Consider the following 25,902-nt stretch of genomic DNA (forward strand, 5'->3'; position numbering starts at 1 on the left):
CTTGTATCTTAAACAGATATACTTTTTTTTTTCCCCATCAAAAACAATGATGCTACACAGACCCTTGAAAAAGAAATTGAAGTGTTTGGCAAATTTGTCCAATAGAGAGAAAACAGAAAAGAATTAAAGACATTAGAAACCTATACTTACCTTTATTTTATATGCTAATACCGATACTGCATCATTTCACTGCGCAGACCTGTATTATTAGTTTGACAGAACTAACTGCTGAGAGTAGTAATTGAGAGAAAAGGTTTCACTTAAACATAATGTGAATACCTTCTGTCAAGCTCAAAGCACTCCAGTATCATATCACTTGTGTGTACGTGTATGGGACTGCTCATCACTGTATGTGAGTGTGGGTATGCGTATGTACAGACATAAACGTATGTGTATATAAGTGCACATACATGTATGTATGCTAACACACACAAGCACCCTTATTTAAATGGTGAATTTTTGATTGGCTTTCGGGGAATTGGCCCCCATAATCCTACTGAACTTCAATGAGAATTCAGTGGTAAACTCCCTTGGGACTATTTTGCAATTAATTCCCTTTGTGAGTTTATTGTTGCTCCTTAAAGGGAAGCTCCTGGCCAAAGCAGAAAACAGAAGAGTAAGGTCAATTTACTCAACCCAGTGCACAAAATACTTGTTAGGAAGCTTATATTTGCATAGCCTAATCCATATTGGTTGATATTATTTGGCTGTCAAAACTGTATTGGTTTAGAGTCCTGCTGGACACAATGCACTGCACGTTCCTGAAACATATTTTACATAAAAACAAATCCATAGCAGAGATTCAAATTATAACCCATTCAAATACTAAGTTTTTTTTTTCTTGTTTGTTTTTTTTAATCTAAGGAAGAAATTAAGGTAATTGTACTTCCAAAGGTGTTGAGTATCCCAGTGCTCAAGCAATATATTTTTTTTCATAAAACAAGCAGACATGATGATTTGCTGGTTACTCGGTGCAAAGGCACCTTGGGTGTTTTGAAGGCATTTTAGTCTCTCAGTTTATATTAAGAGCTAAACAATAAGCCTTGAAAGCAGAAGCTGATGTGATAGAAGAGATAATGAGCCTCTTAGAAGCTGCAGCCAGGGTTCACTGAAACTGAGGAGGAAATTTCCACCTCACTTCATACAGAAGAAAAGAACAAAGATGATAAGAGGAATTTTCAAGTGACTGTAGAGGGTGTTCTTGTTAATTGAACAATGAGTGTATGTCATGGGCACGTCTTCATGAAAAACCACAGATCTGGTAAAAACTGTCTCTGCCCTCAAGACTTCCCCTCCAGTTGTCAACTGCTTGATATTAACCTATTAAGTTGGCATTTAGTATGAATGCATAATTTTATAAAGGTGTGGTTTGACCCTGATTCTGGAGAAAGACAGAAGTCTCATTATCTCTCTGGCATATACAAACATTGCTTCAATTGTTTGCTTTATACGCCCACTAGATCTTAATGTGCAGTTAACCTATGATGGGTGAAATGTGTTTGGAAATGCCCAGGTTGTTAGCCCATTCTGAGTCTGACAGATTGTGGTATACAGGGTATTTGTTTTCATGTGCTGTGGCTATTGATTGTATTGACACTGGTTTCCTTAACTACATCATAATCAGCAGTTAGTCTTTCTGAAAGAAGAGGATGCCCTCTGTTATTCACCTCTGTGCTGAGATGGACACAGCTGATGGTCACAGGGATACAAGATTGAGGAGTACATCTGGGAAAGGGCAGCTTACTGGATTGATCGGTTTTTTTCACATCTTCAAGGATCCCAAACTAATGTTTTTTCCAAAACATTTAAATTATTTGAGCTCTTACAGAATGATTTGTGTAAATAGCGAGAATGCTTGGTAATTCAAGACAGGTCTAAGTTGAGAAAAACTACATTTTAATTCCAGTAAAATACTGGCTAATTGTGTAACTGTGGACATTTAACTCCTCGATGCCTCAAATTCATGTTTGTTTATTGGTGTAGGAGTTGTGAGGATTAACTAGCTGATATTTATGGAACATATTTATGGCATATGGATGGTGTTACATTACTTATAAATAAAAAGAAAGGACTTATAAGCAGAGAGAAGTTATTTGGCTGTTCTCTGTTGGAGAACATTTAGAAATCTGTAGTGCAGCAGTCACCAGCAGTTACAGACAAGCAGAGGCAGACAGGAAGCATGCTGTTCTATATTATGTCTGGTAAATGGCAAGGGTGTTTTGAAAGATGGCTGCTGGAAGTGTATCTTTTTCTTTTTTTTTCATATATATATATTTCGCCTGGGTTGAAAAGGACCTCAAAGATCATCCAGTTTCAACCCTCCTGCTATGTGCAGGGTTGCCAGCCACCAGACGAGGCTGCCCAGAGCCACATCCAGCCTGGCCTTGAATGCATCCAGGGATGGGGCATCCACAACCTCCTTGGGCAACTTGTTCCAGTGCATCACCACCCTCTGTGTGCAAAAATTCCTCCTAATCTCTAACCTAAACCTCCCCTGTCTCAGTTTAAAACCATTCCCCCTTGTCCTGTCACTACCCACTCTTGTGAACAGCCGTTCCCCCTCCTGTTTAAATGCTCCCTTCAGGTACTGGAAGGCCACAATGAGGTCTCCCCAGAGCCTTCTCTTTGCTAAACAAGCCCAGTTCCCTCAACCTTTCTTCATAGGAGAGCTGCTCCAGCCCTCTGATCATCTTAGTGGTCCTCCTCTGGTCCCACTCCAAAAGCTCCACATCCTTCTTGTACTGGGGGCCCCAGGCATAATAGCCTTAAACTAAGTAAAAAAAAGGAATCAATTTAAACTGAAGGATAAAAAAAGGTTTGTCTTGGAACCAAAGTTAATTACGTAAGAACAAAGCGTAAGAAATTAAGTAGAAAAGGAAGACAACTGGAGAGTGTAAAACTGAAATATGGCAGTAGCATAGAATATTTTTTAGCTACGGAAGTGACAAATAGTTATATATGCTAAATATGTATCTTGATATAAATATGTATCCTGAAGATGGGAATGTAAGTAGTGGAGAAGTATCCCACGTATCACAGAGTGTGAAAGAGAGCTACAGGGAATAGGAAAATGTTCTAGAAAGTAAAGAAAGTTACATCTTGATCTTAGAGATCAAGAAGTGTGTGGATAAAACTGGAAACAGTGGAAGTCTGTCTGAGTTTGGCTTTTATACTGAAGTGCAAACAAGTACCAGTCTTTTGTTTCTACCCAAGGAGACAGAGTACAGTCGAAATTAACCATTAAGTGAGGTTTCTAAAGTAGAAATCATATAGTCTCAGGATGCCTTAGTAAATAAACGATCTCCCTTATTGCTGCAACCTCTGAGCCTCATGCCTAACACTTTTGTCTCAGGCATGCTGAGGTGTTTCACCCTGCAGTGGCAAATGCTCAGGCATGTCAGAGCACACCTGCAGTGAAAAATAATGGTTCACATGCAAAGTAAGCAGGATTTGAGCCATAGATACATCTGCAATACAGTGATGTTTCGCTGCCCCCTATCATTCTCTGTATCTTCATCTCAGGGTAAGGAAAGATTACGTGCTATGAGTGGGCTCAAGAATCCCTGTCACATATTTGTATCGAGCATGCTCATTACAAAAGAGGAAAATGTTTCAAGCAATATACACTGTGGAAGTCCCCCTGCTGGACAGCAGAGCATCTCTAACCTATATTCTTAATACACATATAACCATCTCTAGGTTACTTCTATGCTGAATTCCATTTTAAGGAAAAGGAACTGATGTAACTGTCTCTAGACTTCTTTGCTGCAAATGAATTTTGCAAAATGTAATTTATTTCGTTAAGATGTAGACAGCAGTTGGAAAGTCATGTGTATTAAGCTGCATATGAGCAGAATAGTACATGTTATAACAACACATCCCAAAGGAATTATACATATGTTTATGAGATCCACAACCTGAGAGAAAGTACACCCTCTCATAACAAAACTCCTGATAGTAAGATAGCAGTATTACAGCTTTCCTGCTGAAGCACAGCCTCTTTTTAGCTGTTTCCACAAAGCTCTGTATTTATCTGCAAACATGCAGCCTCCCCTCATGCTGCCCCTTAGTTCCATGCTTTTCAGTGTGAAGGCAGCACTCTAGTTCCTCTCCTGCTGTCTCCTTGCAGCATGCTGTCCCATCTCTGAAAGGCTGGCATGCCTGCAAGGTCTGGTGCCTTCCTGTGGGGAGGACTGTGCACTGATACCTATCTCCAATTTTAGCAAGGACAGAAGATTTAAACTTTAAAGTGATGATGAAAATTAAACTCAGACGCCATCCTGAGATCAGAAGGAATAAGTCAACAGAAGGAATAAAAATACACGGAGAGCCATGCATTCAGGAGTCTCAACTTATGTTGGAGAAAAAGCTAGAACCAGCAAAATACCAGATTTTTTCTGTTGTAGTTTTCTGTTTCCCGTGCATTAAATCAGGAAGGAGACAGAAAGCAGAACGACTGCTTCCAATCTGCAGCTGAACGACGTTTGTGAAGGTTTCTCCTCTTTAGGGAGACACATGGTTGTTTTTTTACGTTTCTGTGGTTTGCATCTGTCTGTTTATTATTCAGGCAGTGCTTACAGCCTTGTTGCATGACAGTGCCTGTGCATTAGGCCTGGATTCGGATGCGGCCCTGCCCAGCTCGGCGCTAGGCGAGCTCATGGCGCCGCCTGGCGGCCCCCGTCCTTATCTCCCCCATTGTATTCTTCGTAAGCGTTGTGTTTACCCTTAAATGAATGAATACAAGAAGGTTAAATTGTTGCTATTGCGGCTGTAATTATTTGTGAAGGCACCTAGACAAAAAACTTCCCAATGACTCGGCATTATCACGCTTTAGTTGGCAGATTGTGTCTGAAAGCACACGGGCTCTCTATTACTCCAAGCACAAACAATACGTCCGTGCTCTTCCATTATTCTCGAGTTTAAGATGCAATTTTCCCAGCACCGCTGTACCGCAGTTCAAAGCAATCAGCAAACACCCTGCGCTTGTCAGCCTCTTAGCAGGGCCAGGTGCCTGACTGCCCCATTTAATAAGTTCTGCTGCTGAAAAATGAGCATCTACAAATGACAATCTGTGCTGTTCCCTGTCTGATCAGCGCAGGGTTTTTTTCTTTTGTTTTGTTTTAAATTCCAGTCTATAAAAAAACACAGTAATTGCTGGTAGATGGACAGTTCTTCAGACCTTCATCCCGAATACCAGCAAAACGGCAACAGAAGAAAAAGGGTGCACTAGTAAGAGAGTTAGTACCTGCTAATGGCATAAATAAATGCCACTGCTCAGTACGGTAAAACCTTGCTGGATGCAGTCCTTGAAGAATCAGCATCTGAAACCAACACAAACCCCAGATGATTCTGCTTTCATGGTTTTAATAGTGCAGGGGCTTTGCAATGAAAGAACCAATCTCTGTCACACCTGTTCCCTGGGCCAGAGGGAAATTAAGGACCCCTCTGGGCTGCTGGCTAAAGATCTCAGGGGCCACACAGTATCAGATTCCTATTCAAAAGAAGTATTAAGCTGCAGTGCTAATTACCACTCTGGTATGACTCTCCTGTCTCTCTTTCTTTCATCTCATTTTCAAAATCTTTGAAGCTGTACCATGCATTTTGGGTGTAGGGTAGCAAAATACTTAGAACAATTCATGGAATGATGATAATCGTTTTCTTCTCCCAGCGTTTACATCCCAAATGTCCCCCTTCGAACGGTGCCTAAGATCTGTGTCTGTGCTCCCAGAGCCAGGATCGTGGTTGTTCATTTTTGCTACTTGATGTTTTTCTTCATTCAAAACGTGTGTCCACAATATGGGAGCAGTCCCTTTGCCTCTCACTCTGTGAGCAGAAGTCCCATGGGTTTTTGGTCTGCACTTCCTATACGCCATTTATTACTTTGGATGATGGCATGTGAAGGTATTTGCTTAAAGGGGCTTAATTACTCCTGTTTAACCGTCACTTTTAATTAGGCTTGGGATAGTCACTAGATCCAAAACCTGCCAGTAGGATTTACCACTGTCACATCTCAGAGTCATAAATCATGTCTATAATAAATTTGTCTAAGTATCATAAATAAAGTCCCTGTGTGTGTAAACAATGTGTAGAACAAATCCTGTCCTTACCCTGGGGATTTGTAAGCCCAGCGTAACAGATGGGAGAGTAAACAGCTGCAGAAGGGAATAGGCTGGTACGTATTTGACTGTCAGGAATTGATAAGCTTTGGTTTACTGTGAAATTAGAAAGTGCAAAAGAATGTATGGAATAAAATCCACTGTATCTTTGGCAGTGATGTATTCCATTTTATAAGCCACTCACTTAGTGAAATGTATTTGCATGTCTTACACTGGAAAACAAGGTAAATTTAGTTAGAAAATAAATTTCAAATGGTGTCTATTTCTCAAATGTCCCTCTGGCAGAGAGGGGTCCTTCTCCACTCATGGAGAAGTCGTCGGGGTCTGTGTAGGAGTCAAATACAGACACAGACGGAGTTTTGTGATGGCAGTTTTTTAACTGCTTGGGAGGGAGGAGCCACTGAGTGCCACCTGTGTGGATTGGCAGGTGTGGGAGGACCCAAAGCAGGGAGCAGAGGAACCCCTGGCACAGCCCCTCACTGCTGAGACGTGAAGTGTCCCCGCTTCTCCATTGAGATGCTGGATTTGACCTGAGCGAAGGTGAAAATCCGAGTCGTGCCGAGCTACGGGACTGTGCCTGCTGAGGGCCGGAGGGACTTGGGATTTCTGAGCTTGTGTTGGTGCTTTCACAGGGCGCAGCAGAGCCCCGTGCCCACCAGAGGGAGCGCGTGGATTATTTTAGGCCATCCTTTCCTTCCCCTGCAAGGACGAGTATTCTGTGCGCACGAAGGCAAAATTCTGCTGTCGTCAGTCTGGCTAAATACACTGATAGCGTGTTGGATGAGAGCAGCAACAAGAATGTTAATGTTGTAGGGACGGCTCCACATCGCGTTATGGTGCGTTGCAGCCTGAATCTGGTCTTACATAATCAGTGCATGGCTCCAAAGCCACGCAGATTGTTTCTAAATATACAAACTGCAAATAGAGAACTCTTATTAAAAAAAGAAGAAAAAAAAAAAAAAAAGGAAAAAAAGGAAAAAAAAAAAAAGAAAGAAAAAAGAAATGCAAACCTTGAAGGGGATGGAATTGCTGCATCCATCATCCCTCACCTCCCAGGCACGCCTGACTGATTGGCACGAGAAGCCAATGTGTCAAAGCTGCCTTCTGTTGGCAGACAGCCCTGCTGCTGTCCCAGAACATTTTCCTCAGCATTTGGCTGGTGTGGTCGTGCAGCAGAAGCAGGTCACTGCATTCCTGGGTCCTGTTCTGCCAAGCGCTGATTGAAGAGCATGGGAAAGAGCATGCTGTGCTGCCCCAAGGCCCGAGCAGGATTTGGTGGCTGTGCTCCATGTTACCCCCCAACCTGGGGCTGCTGCAGACCCATGGAACTGCTGTGGGCACTGCACAGTACACGGGTCTGTGGTTGCACAGCAACAGTGACTTCTCTGAGGTGCCTGCTGGTTTTACAAAGGTGACAGTGGTCATCGCCATTTGGGATGTGCAGTTCTAGGGTAGGACACAAAGGAGACGTATTGAGGGAAGCAGGGCAGCTTTAGCAAGTGTCCTGCTCCAGAAAGAAGGTGCTGGACACAGAAGCAGAGTGTGCAGTTCTTGCAGTCTCTAGCACCAGGCCTATGTTTTGTCTGCATACCTTTTCTCACCCCTCAAGCTCCAACTTGGCAAAGGAGAGTGGGAGACAGAATATTGCATTCTCTTATACTGACCTCTTGTGCTTGGATGGGTTTTATAAGCTTGCCAGCAGAGTAGAGAAAGAGGTTTGTTCCCTCATATAAATAGATGAAACTTACTTATCAAATACAGTTATACTTGGAGAAGGAATGAAATGCTGTGCTTATGGGAGTTTCCACTTCTTTTATGTTGTTTATATGCTATCTTTACCTGGTCGTTTTTCAGATCTGGGCATTTACTTCTTTAAAGAGAGCAGTCTTAAGAAGATTTAACCTCCATGTTGAGTTGGGACAATGTGATTCAGTACTTCAAGAAATAGTCTTAGCTCAACAGGAAAGTGTGTGGGAAGGATGCAGTGGCTGAAGCAGCACAATGCGTGTAGCTGTTCCATATGTGACTGACCCTCACAGCCACTGGAAGCTGCTGAGATGTTCAGAACATGCAGGAGGACAAGGAAGTGGGCAGGTCAAACCCATTGTACATTCTAGACTGTGAGAGAAAGTAAGGAGATCTGCAATGTTGTAAGGAGATTAGAAGAAAGGAAGCCCTGGGGCTCACTGTTACACCTTCTCTTTTAGGACTTTTGGCTGCTTGTCTCTCAGGCCCCACAAAGAGGGCTCAGATATGGGGACGGCAGCCAAAGCACAGCCCTCTCAGACAGTCCTTTCTGAGGGTCAGAGTTGTGCATGAGGGTGAAGAAATTAATGTGATGTCCTCAGAAGTTTAGAACTAATAAGAAGCTTAGAAAGTCCATGAGATGGAGAGATTAAAAGCCTTATAAGTCATGATGTTTAACAAAACAAGTGTTACTAAGCTATACCTCTTGCAGCTTATGAAGCAGAATCGGTGAGATCACTGTTCTATCCTGCCTACAAGAAGCTAAAAATTTACTGGAAGTTGTTCTTCTCCAGCTCCTACAGCATCATACATGGTTCTACCAAAACCAATTTAAAACTTAGCCTGATATTAAATGTATAATGTAGCTATGTGACATTATTTCAGTCTAAGCATCCATGAGTTGCCTATGAAGGATTTCATTTGGTAGCATTCCTTCCTCTTTAGGGAATCTTTCTTTAAGGCATTTCTCATAAATTTGCTCATTCTCTTCTAAAACTTGTAAATTCACTTCAAAACTTGTTCTGAGCCTTTTGTGTGCAAACACTTGCTTTGGCTTAGTCACATTAGGAACGATACCAAACCAGAACAAGAACAACTGCAAAGTTTATGTCAGATGCTGTCACAACCACTACGAAAGACGTTGTGCCTTGGTTTAAAAACTAATTAAAACAAAAAGAGAAGCATGCAATGTCCCTTTTTTTTCCCTTTTTTCTTTTCTGTGTGTGTTTATGTTTAACTCAGGGGAAGAATTTTATAATATTCTTAAAGGAAAAATAGAAATAAAAATGGCATGGTTTCATGAAAGCATGGGTTTATATATAGGCATTCTCTGTAAATGAACCAACCATTCTGTACTGTAGGTAGAACAATCTTACCTGTCTGCTCGTGCCCATTTCAGTTACCTCCATGCCCTCCCACTTGTCTTACCTTTTTTGTATATGAATGGAATGTGTTGTACCACGTTTTCTGTTCAAACTGTGTGTGCCTGATGCATTAAACGACACAGATCAGCAAGAAACCCACCATCTGCACTGCCACAAACCATCCAAGCTTTCTTCTCATGGTTGTTGCCATTTCACCCGAACCTTTCGATGTTTGTATAGCCTTATACAGTATATTGCACTTACTGTACCTGTATAGTATCTTGTCTGTATACTGTATGCACATAAATATGTATATTCACTCATGTATGTATGTATAGTATGTTTATATACCTATGTATATGTATGTGTGTTTGTTCATAATCTTCCACTAGAAATGTGTGGCTATTCATGTACATCCTGTGTATGCCAAATATGGAGAAGTATGAATGCCAGCACCCACTTTTGATAACTTACTTTTATTCTCATTTTGTCTCGTTAAACAATGAAAATAAAAAATGTCGTGTATTTTAAATGAGACCCTTAAAATATTATTATTTTTACTAATTTGAAGTTTCCAGGTCTTCAGTTAAAATAATAATAATAAAATGTATATGTGTACATATATATATATATATAATGGAACCAACATTGCAAAGACCCTCGTGTTTTTCATGACAGCTTTTTATGGTTGAAAATTATTGGGTAACAGTGTGCACTCTGTAGGCTCCATTCACTGTATCTCATGCTGGTCAGGTGTCCCTTGGTTTAGACATGCCCTTAACCAGTTGGGCTCTCATGCGGCAAATCCCAACTCTGTACACAAGGAGGACTTGCACATATAAATACTGGATAGAGAAGGGCCTTACTCAGCCTGTAAAGAAAAGTGTCTCCAGTGCAGGTGAGCTCCAGGAGCAGGTTTCAATACCGTACTTAATGAATCCATTTTATAGGAACATTTTGGCAAAGGTTTCTCAGCTGTGGTTTCAAACTGCCTGTTATGCTTTGCAGTCTACAGTAGCATGCAATGCCAATTGATTAGGCATTTATTGAAACCGCTAACGATCACTCACTGGCCCCTTACTTAATCACCACACATCTGAATACAGGCGAGGTTAACTTGCCTTGAGCCAGAAGGGCATTTACATCCCTTTAAAGCAAGGGGACGATTGATACATATTTTTCAAGTGAGCATGCATTTGTTCTTCGCTGAACTGGAGCTTTGATGACAGTCATTTATGTTTCTGTCTGAGGCCTGAGAGTGAGAAATTCACTTCCTTTAATGTTAATCTAATCATTGTATTATCTTATCCTGCCAGACCAGTCTCCGTGCATAGTACGTTACTGCAGCACAGTGGCAGCAGCTGCTCAGAAAATATTAATCATCTTAGAAGACAGATCTTGATGCTGGCAATAATAAGGAATTTGTAGTGTGACAGAGTCCCTGTTATGAAGAACCTTCACCCCAAACAAAATTGCGTCATACAAAATCCTTTCCATTTTTTTCTATTCAGTTACAAGGTTAAATTCTGACCTCACTCACGTCAAGAGCAAAGTCCCATTTCACTCGTAAACTACAGCTGGAATGTCCAAGGAATGCTTTTTCTCAACAAAAAAATAGGATGGGGAAAGGATACATTCTGTTAGGCAAGCTTTGTGTCTGCGGTCCAACAGGCCAATCTTAAGCCTTTTCAAGACAATGCTAATTAATGGTCTCTTGGGTCATGTTGGCCCATCTCTTCTACAGGCTGGAAAAGCACAATTAGTATCTGGGGTTCATAATAACTATTGTATAATTTACATCTGGGTCACAACAGAAAAGAGTAAAAATGAGAAAAGACAATGGCAATGCTCTCATTTAAAACGATAATTATTCATTGTGGCTCTTGCTTGATTTCTGCACCAAACTTTAAAACACAAACCGGAGCAAAACAGCAGGTTTTTGCTGGTTGGCAATTTGTTCACTTATGTTACAAGGGATAAGAGTGTGTAGTTTAAAATGGACTAGAATGTTTGGAGTATAACCTGTTGTCTTAAGCCATTCCTTACAAGATGGGTGCTTAAATTTGCGGGGGAAACCTGAACTGGAGTTCAACCCAAGCTGCTGCCATCAGCTGTAGCCACTTCTGCCTGATGCTTCACAGGTTCGCACAGATGAAGCTGTGGTTCAGTACGCTGCTGTTAGAGGTTTTCTCGGTTGCAGTCTTCTCAGTGAATTAATGCTGAACCAGTGTCACGCTATATCAGCAAATGCCATCCAGCTGGAGATTGCCTTTTAAACAGAAAAGCAGAAGTAACATATGGCAACCACTGCACCTAGTGAATCCCAGTTGCTAAAATCTTCATGTGCCAGTCTAAGTTTCTTGCCTGTATTTTAGCTCTGTCAGTAAATCATGACTAAATTAGATTTGGGTACTATATTATTTAGCAGTTCCTCATATGTATGAGATTGTATGATGTTGCTCTGAGGCTAGAGCAGATGTGGTATTGCATGCCAAGAAAGGATCTCACATTTGGATTCTTTAGAAGCTGTCAGTACAGATTCTAAGTCCGGTCTCTGTTCATTAACTGTACTTCAAGCTGGGGTCAGTGTGCTTAGATCACCGAATACTAAACAAAAAATCTGAAGGGAGCAGCCCTTTCATAGCTGAGGCATTCTCCCTTAATACATTATTTTGAATTTTTCTTTATAATATATTTTAAATGATTCTTATGACAATTTTCTTGAAAATATAAGTAAAATACAAAGACTTAGTGGCTTAGCTGAAAAATTGGTGGTGAAGTTCTTCAGCTGTCACAGCAATAAAGGTTAGTTGAATCTTCAGTTCAAATGCTGCCATTAGGAGGAAGAGGACTGAAGCTTTCTGGCTTGTGTAAAATGATGTCCACTTTCTCTTAGTTCTCCAAGTGTTGGTATTGTTTCCACTGATTTTTTTTATTCCTACTTCATTTTTTCTGTCTTTCTTGGTGACTTATGGGTGACAAGAAACAATGACCTGCAGTTTGTATTCTGCTGCCTTCAACTCCCTTCTACACAAAACCTTTGCAGTCAGCAAGGGTTGGATCTTGAAGAGATAAGGATCTTGCCCACCAGCTGTGTTGCACTGTGGTGCAGTTAGTGCAAGGTCTCTATACCACTGAACTCTCACAGAGACTGTCTATTCTGTCCCTTGTGCCTCCTGTGATTGACCTAATACAATATTGAATTTTCCTTTCTGTTTTGCAGTGAACAAGAGGATGTGTCATGGTGGGTAGCTTGAGTTCTGCATTTATTGCTTAGTAAAGGCATACATTAAGCTTTGATTTTTCATAAGTAATCTCAATAGAAATGCACTTTGTGATGATCCACTGTGTAAATGAGATGCATGAGACAACTTTACACGATATATCCAGTATGAGTTACTCTACAGCTTCTTACTTTAAACGTACCAGCATTTACAGGATGTATCATTTAATAGCAGTACATTTCAGACAGTTGTTTGGCATAAGAAGAAGAAATTAGCTTAGATAAGAAGGATAAGGCTTTACAAATATGTTACTAATGCAGGGTCAGGAAGATCTGTATTGAGACTGCCATCATGAAAACAAGCTGCAGGATGGTGAATTTATCCTTTGAAGTTTTTTTATTGATAACCTCAGCAATAATCTGAGGATAGCCAGATAACTTGAGGCGTAGGTGTGTGTGCAGTGTGGATTCCATGCAAAGCAGCTGTGGCGTTTAATGGTCAGAAGCAACGAATGGTGAAACAAGAGGTCTGGAGTCAGAGGTGCTGATGGCTTACTAAGTGTTTGCTAATGTAACCTTTAGGTAAGCATTAATTGTTCATCATCTTGAATCTCTGGGAATTCTTGGAGTTCCAAAGATTCTTATTAAGTGCTTTTAAGGATTGGAATAGTCAGAATGCAGAACACAGTGCAAAAAGTCTCTTAGCAACTCTTGCATTTAGAAAAGGTGCCCCAACTTTCCTGCACTGTATGATTACAGGAACTGCATGAAGCAGTAGAATAGTTTTTACAGGGAGTCCTGTTTTGTTTTGTGTTTTTCTGTTATGGTGTCAATTGTAAGAAAACAATCCCAGAAGTTTGGAAATAAGGAATAAGGAACATCAAAACATTGAATTCAGCAACTCTGAATGTTAAAATGTGACGCGTGTGCACTTTTAGAAGTTGAAATATCAGGTGTCAGTGAAACCCTTTCAATATGTAGTGAGTGATTACAAAAATGTGGTTAAAACTGTTGTGTTGTCTTTCCCAGTCCTTAAAAATATTATCACCTGGCTTGTAGAACTGAGATGCCAGCAACTGTGTGATAACACCTACATTATTCCTGCCACAGCAGAACTGACAGGTTGACTGGCAAATGTTCACTTCCAGATCTGTGCCAGTAACATTAGAGATGTTTCTGTAAAAGCAGAAAATTGGCTTTCAGTGGCTTGCATTGAATTAGAAATACAAAGGGAAAAATTCTTGAGAAAGCTGGAAATGCATGTTTTCTTCCACCTGTGGTGTGTTTTGTGTGTCAATCAGAAATGTACTGCTAGCAGAGTTTATGAAAACATACACTTAGTACAGGCCATCGGTACGTGCTTCTGTGCTTCTTTTGGTTAATATTCCTCCCAGTTCAAGGAAAAAAGGAACATTTCCTTGTGTGCCCTACAAAGAAGAGCTCGTGAAGGAATGGAGAGGGCAGGCTGCGTGGCACTTAGCACTGTGTGTGCCTGTGCTTGCAATGGGTACAGGAGTGCAGAGGGCTCACTGTGCTGCGGGCCCAGAGGGCACCTTTAGGAAACACCTTGGATGCTTCCGGAGGCATATTTACAATTGTGTGCTCCGCTGTCCCTGGGAGGGAGCGTTACCATGCACTGACTGCATGGCGAGTGTCTGCTCTCACGGCTCACCTTGCACGTGCTACGCGATCCTGAACACGCTGTTACTTTTAATCACTCTGTATTAATAACCAATTGTTCTTTTGAATTTAGTGAGAACGGGAGAGCTGGGTAGCAGTGCAGAGCTGTGGGAATGACTGCCTGGGCTGGGTCAAATTACACCTTCTTTTATGTCAATATTGTTCCAGAGGAGTGGCAGCAGATGTAGCCTGTAGCTTGACACTCACTTCCCAGCTTTTACAGCCACTGGAGGTAACATTTCGTTGCAGCGCAGTGGTTGTAGCCAACAGCAGCAGAAACCTTGTCATTTTCCAACTGCTTTTCAGGAGGCTTTTAAAAACTCTTTTTTGAGGGGTGGGTGGGGGGTGGGAGGGAGGGAGGAGATGTTACTACTTGTTTGAACAAACTGTAGTCAAGTTGTTTGACCCATGGAGCTGGTGGGCTGGGCAAACTCCTGCTGGCTTCCGATGGGAAAAGATCTCGGAGCCTTTGAAACCTGATTCCTGCTGAACTCTTACATTGGACAACTCCCATTTTGCGAAGGCATGCTAAAAGGATCTCCGCGTCGAGCTGAGACTGTCAGAGAACGCATTGTGAGCTAACTCTTGCTACTTAGCTTAGCCCACTGCCATCTGCAGCAGTGGCAATCAGCTACCTCCTAGGAGCCACCCTTCAGAGTGGAAGCACCTTGGTGACACCTCCCGGCCAGCTGGCTGGGAACCATGTGCATGAGAGAAGGCACCATCAAGTGTTTCAGTGGGAAAGAGAGTTTGGAAGTTCCTGTATGAGCACAGGCAAGAGGGAAGAGGGAGGCAGTATCTTTTCCTCCCAGAGGATGGTAAGTGGCTTTCAGAAAGCCTTTTTGTTTTACTTGTAGCCTGCCCAAACAGTCCAGCATGCTTGGCTCTGCTGAGTGATGGGTAGCACTGCTCACAGCTTGCACTGCTCATGGATCGCTTTGTTTACAGATGGAGGAAGCATTGCTACTAATCTCCAAACATTGATGATGTTTTTGTTTCATTATAGTTTGAGTTGGTTTAAGATCACTTTGTTGCAGCCTCACATCAGCTGTTGGGCTTTCATTTTATTTATGATATGCTGTTGTCATGAAGAGAAGAGTGTTTTTACAACATCCATGATCACATGTGTGAGGTGCGGTGTTCCTCATCCTTTGTGTAAGTGAAGTCAGCCCCTCTGCCTGTCCTATAGTAGAGAGAGGACACTCATAAGGACCAGAAGAAGGCATCTTTCTCAGCCCCATAACACATTCAATTTCAGCAAAGTAAATGGGAAGCTATGGTACTAGGAAAAAGATTATGGAAGCACCACCGAATCATGGGACTCTCCTATTGCTTCTGATTTAAGTTCCAAAAAGACAGAAGCATTTAAAAAAAAAAAAAAAAAAAAAAAAAAGGAAAAGCAAGAACTTGACAGCCAAGGTATCACACAGAAAACATGGGTTATGGCATTGTCTAAACCCTCATACAGTGATCCATATTTTATTTATTTATTTGTTGGTCATTAGAAATTCATATACAATAAAACACTCAGAGTTTCCAGAGAAAATAGTGGGTGGTCAATCCAAATATTAGAAAAGTTTACTCAACAATTGATGAAAACGGACGACACTTTTGAACTTTATGGCCGGTATTATCTTCTCCCCCATGGGATTTTTAGCAGCACATATTTTTGTGGGCACTCTTGTGGAACTGTATTGCACCTTTCAAAGTAACATTTCTTGAAATGCCTCTCAGGACCGTGAACTGGCATGGATTTATACAGCCCTCACTTCACCATTATGGCCTGGCTTCCGAGATTGTTCACTGTATTTTCAGTCTGGCTCCCACATTTTTCTTTTCACAGCTCTCTTGTTTTTCATTTGGAAAGGCCGTGCAATATAGTATTGTTTGTTTGTATATATCATAAAGATTTTGCTTTATTCTTCTTCGGTAGCATGCATGTGTCTGGCAGCTCACAAAGACCTGCTGGTGTGGTGCGTTGGGTCCTGTTGATGAAATTCCAGTTCCTGACGGGCCAGGATATCCTGTCTGGCATTTTAAATGGTCACCAACAAAAAGATGCAAGATGTTTGCGTTGTTACTGCAGCTAAGAGGTTTGGAAAGTCACATCCATTAGTAGCTGCTTAATAATGTTTTCTTCTCTTTTCGTTTCTGTTCAGAACAAATCTGTTGCGCTTTGCTAAGAGCTGGAAAAGAGCTACGTTAATTTACATTTGTGTTTCTTCCTTTAAATATTCTTACTTTGAGTGCTTCTGTGCAGGAGCCATGCAGTGCTCAAGGCCAGGCAGAGCCCATACCAGTGCAACAGAAATGAGAATGCTCTGCAGTGACAGCAGAGAGTAGCAGCAGGACTGTGTTTCCCAAAGCCTCCTCTGGGTCTTCTCCAGGATTATGAACTTTTCTCGGTAAATTTGGATGTAGTAGAGAGCTACGGAGTGTGCTGCCCTCTGGTTAGAGGGCCTGTCCTCTGAGAGCAACTCAACTGTAGATTTCCTGCCCTTCAAACCTCTGCCCTAAGACTCCTGGTGGCACCTGCACACAAAAAAACACATGGGTCCCACTTTGTAAGGGAAGGAATTTGTTCAGCTCATTTGCCTCAGACCTTCACAAAGCACTGAAGCACTCACCAGAAGTGACCTTCTGGGCTCTGCCTTTCGCTCAGATGTTCTTCAACAAAACATTTTGCACAATATTTTGAGAATGTTAAAGTTGCCAGAGTTACTGTTTTTTCTTAGTTGAAAGATGGTTCTATAATGTGACTTCTTATTCTGAGGCACTGCCAGAATAAAATCTGAGGGTATTCAACAGGTCATAATAAGGTTCACTGCTAATATTTTGAGAATTAAAATATTACAAGTAGGGCAGATAGGAAAAGTAAGGTGACAACACACTGATCTCTCCTAAGCTAATGAATAAAACTGTGTCGAAGAATTCAGTTTTGAATAGTTGAAGAGGTTTTTTGCTTTTTATTTTGGTGGATGTTCAATTTTGGGTCTTTGGGACCCTTCAGAAGCAGGGTGACCATATAGCTGTGTAGTATTAGGAATGCTCTACTTCTTTACAGCGGTGAAAGGAGGGGGGGTATGAGAAGAAGTAGTTATGGCCCAAAGTGAGAGCTCCATTGGTTCAGCAGCCACAGAAAGGACTAGGTCTAAGTCCCAGTGTTAAACATTGGCTTCAAACACCTCAGCAGCCCTGCAGAAGCCATTGCAGGTTTCTGCTGGGATTTAACAGCTCCACTGAGTGCTGTGCTGCTCTGGGAGCCCCAAGAGCTCTGCCCTTGGTTTGTGTAGGACTTGCTGAAAATGGAGATCATGCAGTTGGAGATTTTGTGGTAGCAACAATTATTGCAATGATTCTCAGGTCCCTCTTGCACTTGCTGAAAGCTATTTTGCTGTATATTAATGCTAGAATAGAGGAAAAATACCAAAAAGAAAGCCATGAACATTTCTTCTCCCTTTTAGACTTTTTTTCTCTTATACCTTAAACACAGCAACAGCCTATATGCTCACTCAGTCCATTTTGGCAAATGATTTTCCATATCTCCTTTCTGCACTTCATGCCACACACACATTTTCTGTATAGTGATTGGAAAGGAGCGCGCTGTGCAGTAGGGTGCTCTGTGAGGAACAGCCCTCAGACAGACATAGAGTTTAAACCATCACAAGTAGTGTTAAAAATCCTGTGTCCCGGAAAAGAGAAATGCTTAAATTCTTCATGGTAAAGGACTCTCTAACTGCTTCACAATATGGTGGACAGTATAAAAAGGGATTTTGGAGCTGTCTACACTTAGGTTTATTTTAGGGGCTGTTTGGCAGGGGGTGGCAGAGTGTCTGTGTAACTGATACATTCTGCAGCACCTTTTCTATCTTTGTGAAGTTGCAATTGGTATTTCATAGCTTAGCATGTCAAAATCGCGCTTCAGTCCCCTCAGATCCCATGAAGTGGATTAGGTACGAGAAGATGCTGTGCTGACTCCAGCACCACATGGTGAGGATGTGGGTGGTGTGGCCAAGGCACACTCCCTTGGATGTGTTGTGGGCAGTGTCGATGTGTGGCCATAGGCTGCCAGCGCTTGGTGCAAGTGAGGGCTTTTTGCTCATGGAACAGTCATAAAAAGGAAAGGGCTCCCCGTGCTTGTAAGGGGACACCTGCATTCACACACAGCTGCCTTGGAGTTCAGTCCAGAAGTTGGTGTGCTGCCGTGTGTTGTCGATGTGTTGCTTAATGAATTGTGTGCAGACTGTGTTGTCCTGTCCTGATCCACATAGGAAAACCCAGCCAAAATGAAGACACTGCTGTGTAAGTAGTAAGGCATCACTGATGAACAGTGTGGCAGGAAAACTGCCTCTTGTAGAGCCTCATCCACAGTGGAGTCACTGGATGGGAGGAATGAGTGCTGCCATTGGGATGAGTTGTGGACCAGGACAAAGAGAGAAGGGAGAAGGTACTGGGTTGGGAGAAGGTCTCCAAAGGGAGAAGGTCCTGGGTTGGGGCAGATGACCTGTTTCATACCTGCACTGTGTTAAACCTCTTCTGAGGATAAACTGAGCAATGGATTAGAAAGAGACGTGTGGTAGGTTTCCTGAAGATGTTCAGTTCAGGAGGGTGTAAGAAGGGTGCATGATACGTTACCCACATATCTGTAAATACATAGAACATTAAAGAGCAAAACACATACTGTGATCTACTCAAAGAACTATTTAATGTATGACACAAGGTAAGCATATTTTTGTTTCAGTATAAAGAAAGGATATTTTATCTAAAATTGTTTTATCCTGTATCAGCTATTAAAAACCACCAGTTAGTGAAAAAAAAAATAAATTACTTTTCTGTACTTTGCATTCTTTATTACTTTTCTCACATTAATTTTTTTAGTTTTATTTCCTGCTATGATTCTGAACATTATCCATGTATCCAGAGCAGCTAAATGCACTTCAAGCAGACACCAACTACAGAGGTCAACGGCAGTTTCTTTGCTGGCTTGTAGGAAGAGCAGTCCCCAGTGCAAGGACCTCAGTGCATGCCCACCTTTAGCATTTTGATATTTGTGAATGAAACGCAGATGCGTCATTGAATACTAACAAAAATGTGTTCCTTCATGAATCATAAAATGCAGATGAAGCATTAATATACACATGCATTTGCATGACAAGATCAGAATGGTTCTTGGACAGCCCCTGCAAGTGCATGGCATGTATTTACTTAAAAATTTATGACCAGTGGGGAAAATAGATTTTGAGAGGCTTTAAGAAATCACTCCAGATTTGCAGATTATGTGCTCAGAGGAAGATCTGTTTTAAATCTGTTTGCAGGTATGCGGTGTATGATCCGAGTATGATAAGCCCTTTCAAAAGAGTTTAGTATTTGGGACTTCAGATCCAATCTGAAACATTTGAAGGTACAAACTCTTTCTAGTCACATGAGCACCCTGCCTAACTCAAATGAAGCCACTTTCTCAGGCTCTGGCGGGGCTGTGACATATACTTACAACTAAACATATGCTAACCTCCTTTGTTGGATCAAGATCCTGGTTTGAAATATTCTACATGTGTGAAGACATGGAGTTTCTAAACAGTTGAAGCCTTCTAGTTAATGAAATATCATCACAGGGATAGGTTAATCCATATAATTCTCATGGAGTTCATTAAATCACTTAAAAAACAAAAACAAATCAACACAAAGCTATATTTAGCTTGATACTCAGAAGTGTTAGTAGCATGCTTTTAATGTGACAGATTGGATTAGGAAAGCAATATAAAATGTAGGCTTGAGCGTATAGAATGTTTTATTTCCACAACTAAAGGACATTGTTAAGATCCATGTGCATTTTTAAGATCTTTTCCATCATTTAGAATTCAACTAGTGCTAGTGTGCCAAAAACATTCATCTTTATTAGCTTTCAGTGCTCTGGAGAAGTTAAAATGAGGACTGCTCACTGCCCTTATTTTTCTTTAGAGTAGTAGCAAAAAGTGAAAACTTGGCCTTGTTTCTTTTGTTGGCGTAGAGATTTTTTTGTTCTGAGACAAATGGGATTATTTCAAGGGTGGTGTTAACCTTACAAAGAAACGACATCTTCAATCTATAGCTAAATAGTTACTTGTATACATTTTTTCTTCTTTTTCCTTTCTTCCTCTCTTTTTCTCCCCCTAACAGGTAACATGCATGCAGTGGTTGCAAGGGGACCATACAATGCTGGATATGATTGAGAAAAAGCGTTGCCTCTGCAAAGAAATAAAAGCTCGACAGAAATCAGAGAAAGGACTCTGCAAACAGGACAGCATGCCTATTTTGCCGAGTTGGAAAAAGAACACCGGGACCAAGAAATATAGCCCTCCTCCTTATTCCAAACAACAAACTGTTTTCTGGGACACTGCAATCTGAAAGGTGTGTGGAGGATGCTCTCTCCACTGCATTGCACCATGCACAGGTAGCCGGCTTTCTTAATGAGGCAAAGGCTCTAACTAAGACTTACCTGCAGGTGGTGAACTTCCTAGGAAAGAAACACTCCTGTACAGTGCTCACCTGTCAATCAAAAGAGAGTTCTAAGTTTCCAACTGGATTAAGGCATATATATTTATCCAGGATTTTTTTTTTTTTTTTTTTTTTTTTTTTGGATCCAGAAGATATTAGAATGTAAATATTTTGCCAATATATTGAAAACACCCAAACTAATAACACTGCTGAAATATATATATATATATATATATATTCAAAAATTTATGAAGAATTTTACTATATAATGTTACTGTCATATGATTTTATTAACTATTTTCTATGTGGTATTCCAATGTTCCCTCCTGACCCCTGGCCCCCCCACCATTTTATTTCTCTTACCTGCCTAGATTTGGCCTCTGTACAAAAGCATGTGGTTGTACATTATATTTAACAGGACAGTGTACAAAACAACTCGGTGCTAGGGCTGTAGAAGTTACCTAGAGTTGTGCTTGTTAGACGTCCTTAGCTTCTTTGGAGGAGGGCTGGACAAGGGAGAGAGTTTTGGTATGAAACAGCAGAACTGCAGGCCATGCAAATGGGAGTGCTCAGTGTGGACACCCAAGTTGCATTTACAACACAGATTGCTCTGCTTCAGTTTTATCACAAAGTTGATGAAGTAGATTGCCCTTGGTTTTATCCTAATCGGTTCATCTCCAGCTATAACTGCTTGCCAACAAGGGAAGCTAGATTTTCGGAAGAAAACCTTGAAACAGAAACTCCTCCCTGTGACATCCAGCTGGCTAGTGGAGACCATGGTTCACTGTGACTGAGCGACGTACAGCCCGTGGCGAGGAACCCGCTCGTTAGCAGGTTACAGCTGTGGCATTACAGCCACGGCTCCTGTCTGCATTTGTCTTTGGTCCAGAAAAGAAGGGTGAAAAACCTGTTTACACGTTTATTAGTTTTAAATCCAGCAGCATGTCCTGTGTCAGATTACCGCGTGTTACCTATGGAGGTTGGCATTCAGCCCCCCTGATGGCTGGTACAGAAATCTCCCTCAATTTCACATGGGTTCAAAGCAAAGGCCATGTAACATGTTCACCTACGTCTGCCACGTCATCTTACTGGCTGCCTCTGTAATTGGCTTAGAGTCCTGCATGGTATTACACACATTTTGACAGAATATTATGTCATGACCAAAGAATTATGACCTCCTGGTTTTAACGGGAGAAAGAAATGGTTTAAGCTGACAATGAGGGTGAAATCCATGCAGTGAAATATCTTCCAGAAGAAGCTGTTGAGAACGAGGGAAGCTTGTACTGCTGTGGAGTGGGGGAAAAGAAGAAAGATCTATGGCATATATTTTGTATATTTAAATTTCTATGTGTCTGAAATTTGGTAGCACAAAATTCCTCTTTAAAACAATCATTTTAGTATTATATTCTGTGAGAAGAAAAGTTGTGTTGTTTAAAACTTCTTGTTATATCGGCTTTTCTTTGAAATTCTATTGACAGCATTGCCACGGCTGTAATTGCTGATCAAAAAAACCAAAAATATCAAATTTTAGAAGGTTTTTGTAATCTATATTGCTAAAGTTTGAGTTTGAGTAATGCTTTATCGGTAGCAGTTTCTTTTCAGCCTCTGAAATAAAGTTTTTAAATATTTTATAACTAACTAATGTATATTTTGATGTCCAAACTGAGATTTCTGTAAAAGACAAAGTGTGTGTTTATATGTGTGTATGTATATTAGCATTATTGTGTATGTATATATGCATATGTATACACACATATATATGTATATATGCATGTATCTCTCTATATACTCATAGATGTGTGCATTAAATATTTGTATGTTAAGGATCTACCGTGACAGGAATGGGTACACAACTGGAACGCAGATTTAAAGACCCCCTCACGGCCCAAATGACAGAAGAAGTGAAAAACTCCAGAGGCTGTGAAGGAATCTTTGAATACATGTTACATCCGCTACGCCAAGTGTACATTCTGCTTATTCTCTTTTATCTTTTCAAGAAAGAAAATGGCAGAAGAAAAACTCCAGAGATCTCACAAAAAAGCTGCAGAATCTGCTGGCAAGGCGACAACTTGTTGGTTGTGAGAAATCTGTTGAGATAACAGGTTCATTGTTCAGAAAGCGTTTGTTCTTTGTCTTCCTTGTTAGGTGGCAAGAGAAGAACTTCCCATAACCATGCATGAAAGCTCAGCTCTTTCCCCATCTACACTAAACTTGCTGTGACAAAACAAAACCACCGTCTGGCAGTGATGTGACACCCACGGAGCACTGGCTATGCAGACCCAACCTGTGGGTTGCTGTGCTGTCATGCCCTCTGGAGGACAGCAAACATGGAAAGAAGCAGTTCAGTACCGCGTTCATACTGTGTCCTTTCCACATCAATGCATAATAGGAATAACAATCAGGGAATTGAAACATTCTTGTCACAGACTCGCTTGTACATTCAGCCTGCCATAGAAGCCACCCCTTGTTTTGCTTTTATTGCTCAACGCTATTTATGTTGTCCTTAAATAACTGCCCGTGTGCTTCCAGACCTCCATTGTATCCCATGGAAACAATGGCGTTTTGTTTTAAAGTGCAACACTACGTGAAAAAGTAAAACAGAACTTAGCACTTACCTTCCAAGCACTTTAGAAATGTGGACTGAACCTCACGCTTGCAGGAATCGCTATATGGAGGAGGGAATGAGGCTCAGGCTGAGGAGTTTCCCAAGGTCACAGACACAGCCAGGGCATGACAGACCTGGTGTCCTGTGGCGGCTGGCCCACCCCATTGCTCATGTTGCGGTGCATCGTGTTGCCTGCTGCACACCATCGGAACGCTGTTCAGTTGTTCTCCACGTTCCCTATTGTCTCAGCAGTTTCTGTGTCACAGGGTGAATGACAGTGCTTAGCTACGCGCAGTCATTGAAGCTGTAGTCGGTATAAATATGCAATCTGTATATACATACAGATCACATATATACACACACTTATTTAGACTGTATATATGAAATTGTTTGGTATGCACTTATTTTGCTTTAAACTCCTGAAGTTAAACATTATTGTGTAGCAATTTGTGTAAAGTGCACTGTGATTTCAAGAAAGCACAGTAAAGTCACAGGTCTTGTTATTCTTGCACTAAAAATGTGTTTACGTATATTAGCCAATGTATGTCTACTTTATTGCTCCTTTTGACAAAGCAAATGGTATACAATGGTATGGGTTCTTTTTTTGTTTGGGTTGTTTTATTTATTTTTTAAGTGGACAACGGCACTATGTTTTTAAATGACAGGGTTTTTAAATAAAAATGAAGTCATTCTGTGTTCATTCCAGTGTAATACATTAACCGATATCTAAAAATTGAATGTCATGTTGCTTTTTTTCATATTTCATTAGAAATTGTCAGGTATGTGCCTGAGATTGTGTAGGAGTAAGGAGTAGCTAGAGGCTAACTGTAATAATATATTACTAGCCGTTTCTATATACACAGTATAAATACATATTAATTTTCTTTTCATTTTTGTACTTGATTTTTTTAGGTAAGATGTAATTAAATGTACTTTGATACTTCTGAAGTAATAAGATGTTGTTTGAAGATCAATTCTGCTTTCTTTAGTGCATTGATGATATTTTACAATACTTTAGTGCTTATTTATTTGTGCTCCGGTGTAATTATAATAAAAAGCAATAGTTTAAAATAGTTGGCTGTTCATTTTCATTCGATGGTTTCAGTTTAAAGCTGGATTGTTCACTAGGAATTAGGCAGAGATTGCTTGGAAGAAAAGTCAAGTCACAGCTGTATATTTATTGCATTCCTGAGTCACATTTGTAGTCGCATCGTTTGTTGGAGAAAATGAACAAATTGCTTTAATAGGTTAACATTTGAAGGTCGTGCCAATTTGCATCTAATGCCACGAGTGGCATCCTCAGCTCAATCCTTGGGATAGAATTTCTTTGTAGAGCAACCAGGAGTTTGTTATTTTCAGTACCTTTCAGAGATTGGAAATGAAGATGATCACATCAAAGATCCCTCTTCAAAGATCCTCCTGGGAGCAGAACGTACACTGATGGAAGAGGGACCCATCCGCCATCCAGAAAGCTCTTCAAAAATCAGTTCAAAAAGTCAGTGTAATTCGATGTGATTCCAGACAGAATCTTCACTTCCATCGTGATGTAAAACCTACCAGCAGATGTCCTACCTTCCACGGGGCAGCACGGCAGGGCAGAGCTGTAGGGGAAGGAGAGAGCCTGCAGAACCCCACAAATGATGCTGGTCATCTGTGTGACTGTTTGCATTACTTCGTGTCTTTTGTCGTTATTGAAGTTTTGTAGCATGGATTCTCTGACTTAGAATCTTGTGTCCTAATTTTTAAGATGAGATGTTATAATTTAAAGTTTCCAAGAGGAAGGAAGCAACAATTTAAAACAGAACACAGGAAAAAAAAAACCAAACAGTAATGTTCTTGCTATAGCACTGAGACAAAATGTCTTTCTATTCATGGAAAAGCTTCTTTTGATACGCTAAAAAGGTACTACCCGTATTTATGTAGATCTGTGTGTAGAACTGATCCAGTGGAAATCTTTTGGCTGTTCTCTGCAGGACTGATTCTGAGTCAGGTTGCAGATGACTGAAAAAATGCTTTCCAAGAGCTTCCATCCAGGAGCCACGAGGCACAGCCCCATTGTTCCCAACAACAGCCCCACTGTTAAGCTTTGCTGCCGGCTTCTGCTCCTCTTCCTCTCTCCAGCCCCTGCCACCAACGTTCAGAGTGACCCATCCTCCAAAGCAAACTCCAGCCTTTTGTTGAAGGTCTTTATTTTGCAGGGATATCTTATAGGGATGATTAGAAATGGATAGAACATCTTACAGGGAGTTCTTTTTTTTTTTTTTTTTTTTTCCCCAAAGACCTCCAGACTTAAAAGAGGAAAAGAAAATGTCTGTCACTTAAAGAGACAAACCGTGGTCTTTTCTGTTCGGTGGGACATTTCATGGCATGCAGCCTCCTAGCTCCTGTCTAATGACTTTCCAGCGTGACTCCCAACACCCACTCCCTCAACACGTCATGCGTGGCCGTTGCTGGAGACAGCAGCACCTGAAGGAATGAAAGGCAAGAGCTGCCAAATGCAGCAGGAAGCACAAATTGTGGGAAAATCAGATTTCCCCCCCCCAATTTTGGAATATGCTCGTTGGCTTGCTTTGCCACTGCAGAGACACTTTCTATGTGCTATTCTGTCCTAAACAGGAGAGGTTTGAATTAAAAGGAGAAAAGAGCATAAAAAGCAGTGTTTTGAATTTTACACTTGCATTTGCTCTAAGTTTA

The 25,902-nt window shown here is 41.1% G+C and overlaps 1 protein-coding gene across 5 annotated transcripts in view; it reads left to right on the forward strand.

Moving 5' to 3' along the window:
- NYAP2 (neuronal tyrosine-phosphorylated phosphoinositide-3-kinase adaptor 2) overlaps nt 1-24,279 on the forward strand; it is a 122,164-nt gene extending 97,885 nt beyond the window's left edge. For 4 of the 5 annotated variants that reach the window (XM_085513552.1, XM_015871429.3, XM_085513551.1 and 1 more), the window contains one exon: nt 20,286-24,279. In XM_085513552.1, coding sequence (XP_085369678.1) covers nt 20,286-20,513 — 228 coding nt within the window. In that variant the 3' untranslated portion in view covers nt 20,514-24,279. Of the gene's footprint in view, nt 1-1,624; nt 7,120-20,285 lie in introns of those variants that run through there. The other variant, XM_085513553.1, reaches the window with a different exon arrangement.
- The last annotated feature ends 1,623 nt before the right edge of the window (nt 24,280-25,902 follow it).

This window comes from Coturnix japonica, chromosome 12 (assembly GCF_054131305.1).
Source record: "Coturnix japonica strain WE chromosome 12, WE-NBRP24, whole genome shotgun sequence".
Taxonomy (NCBI): Eukaryota; Metazoa; Chordata; class Aves; order Galliformes; family Phasianidae; genus Coturnix; species Coturnix japonica.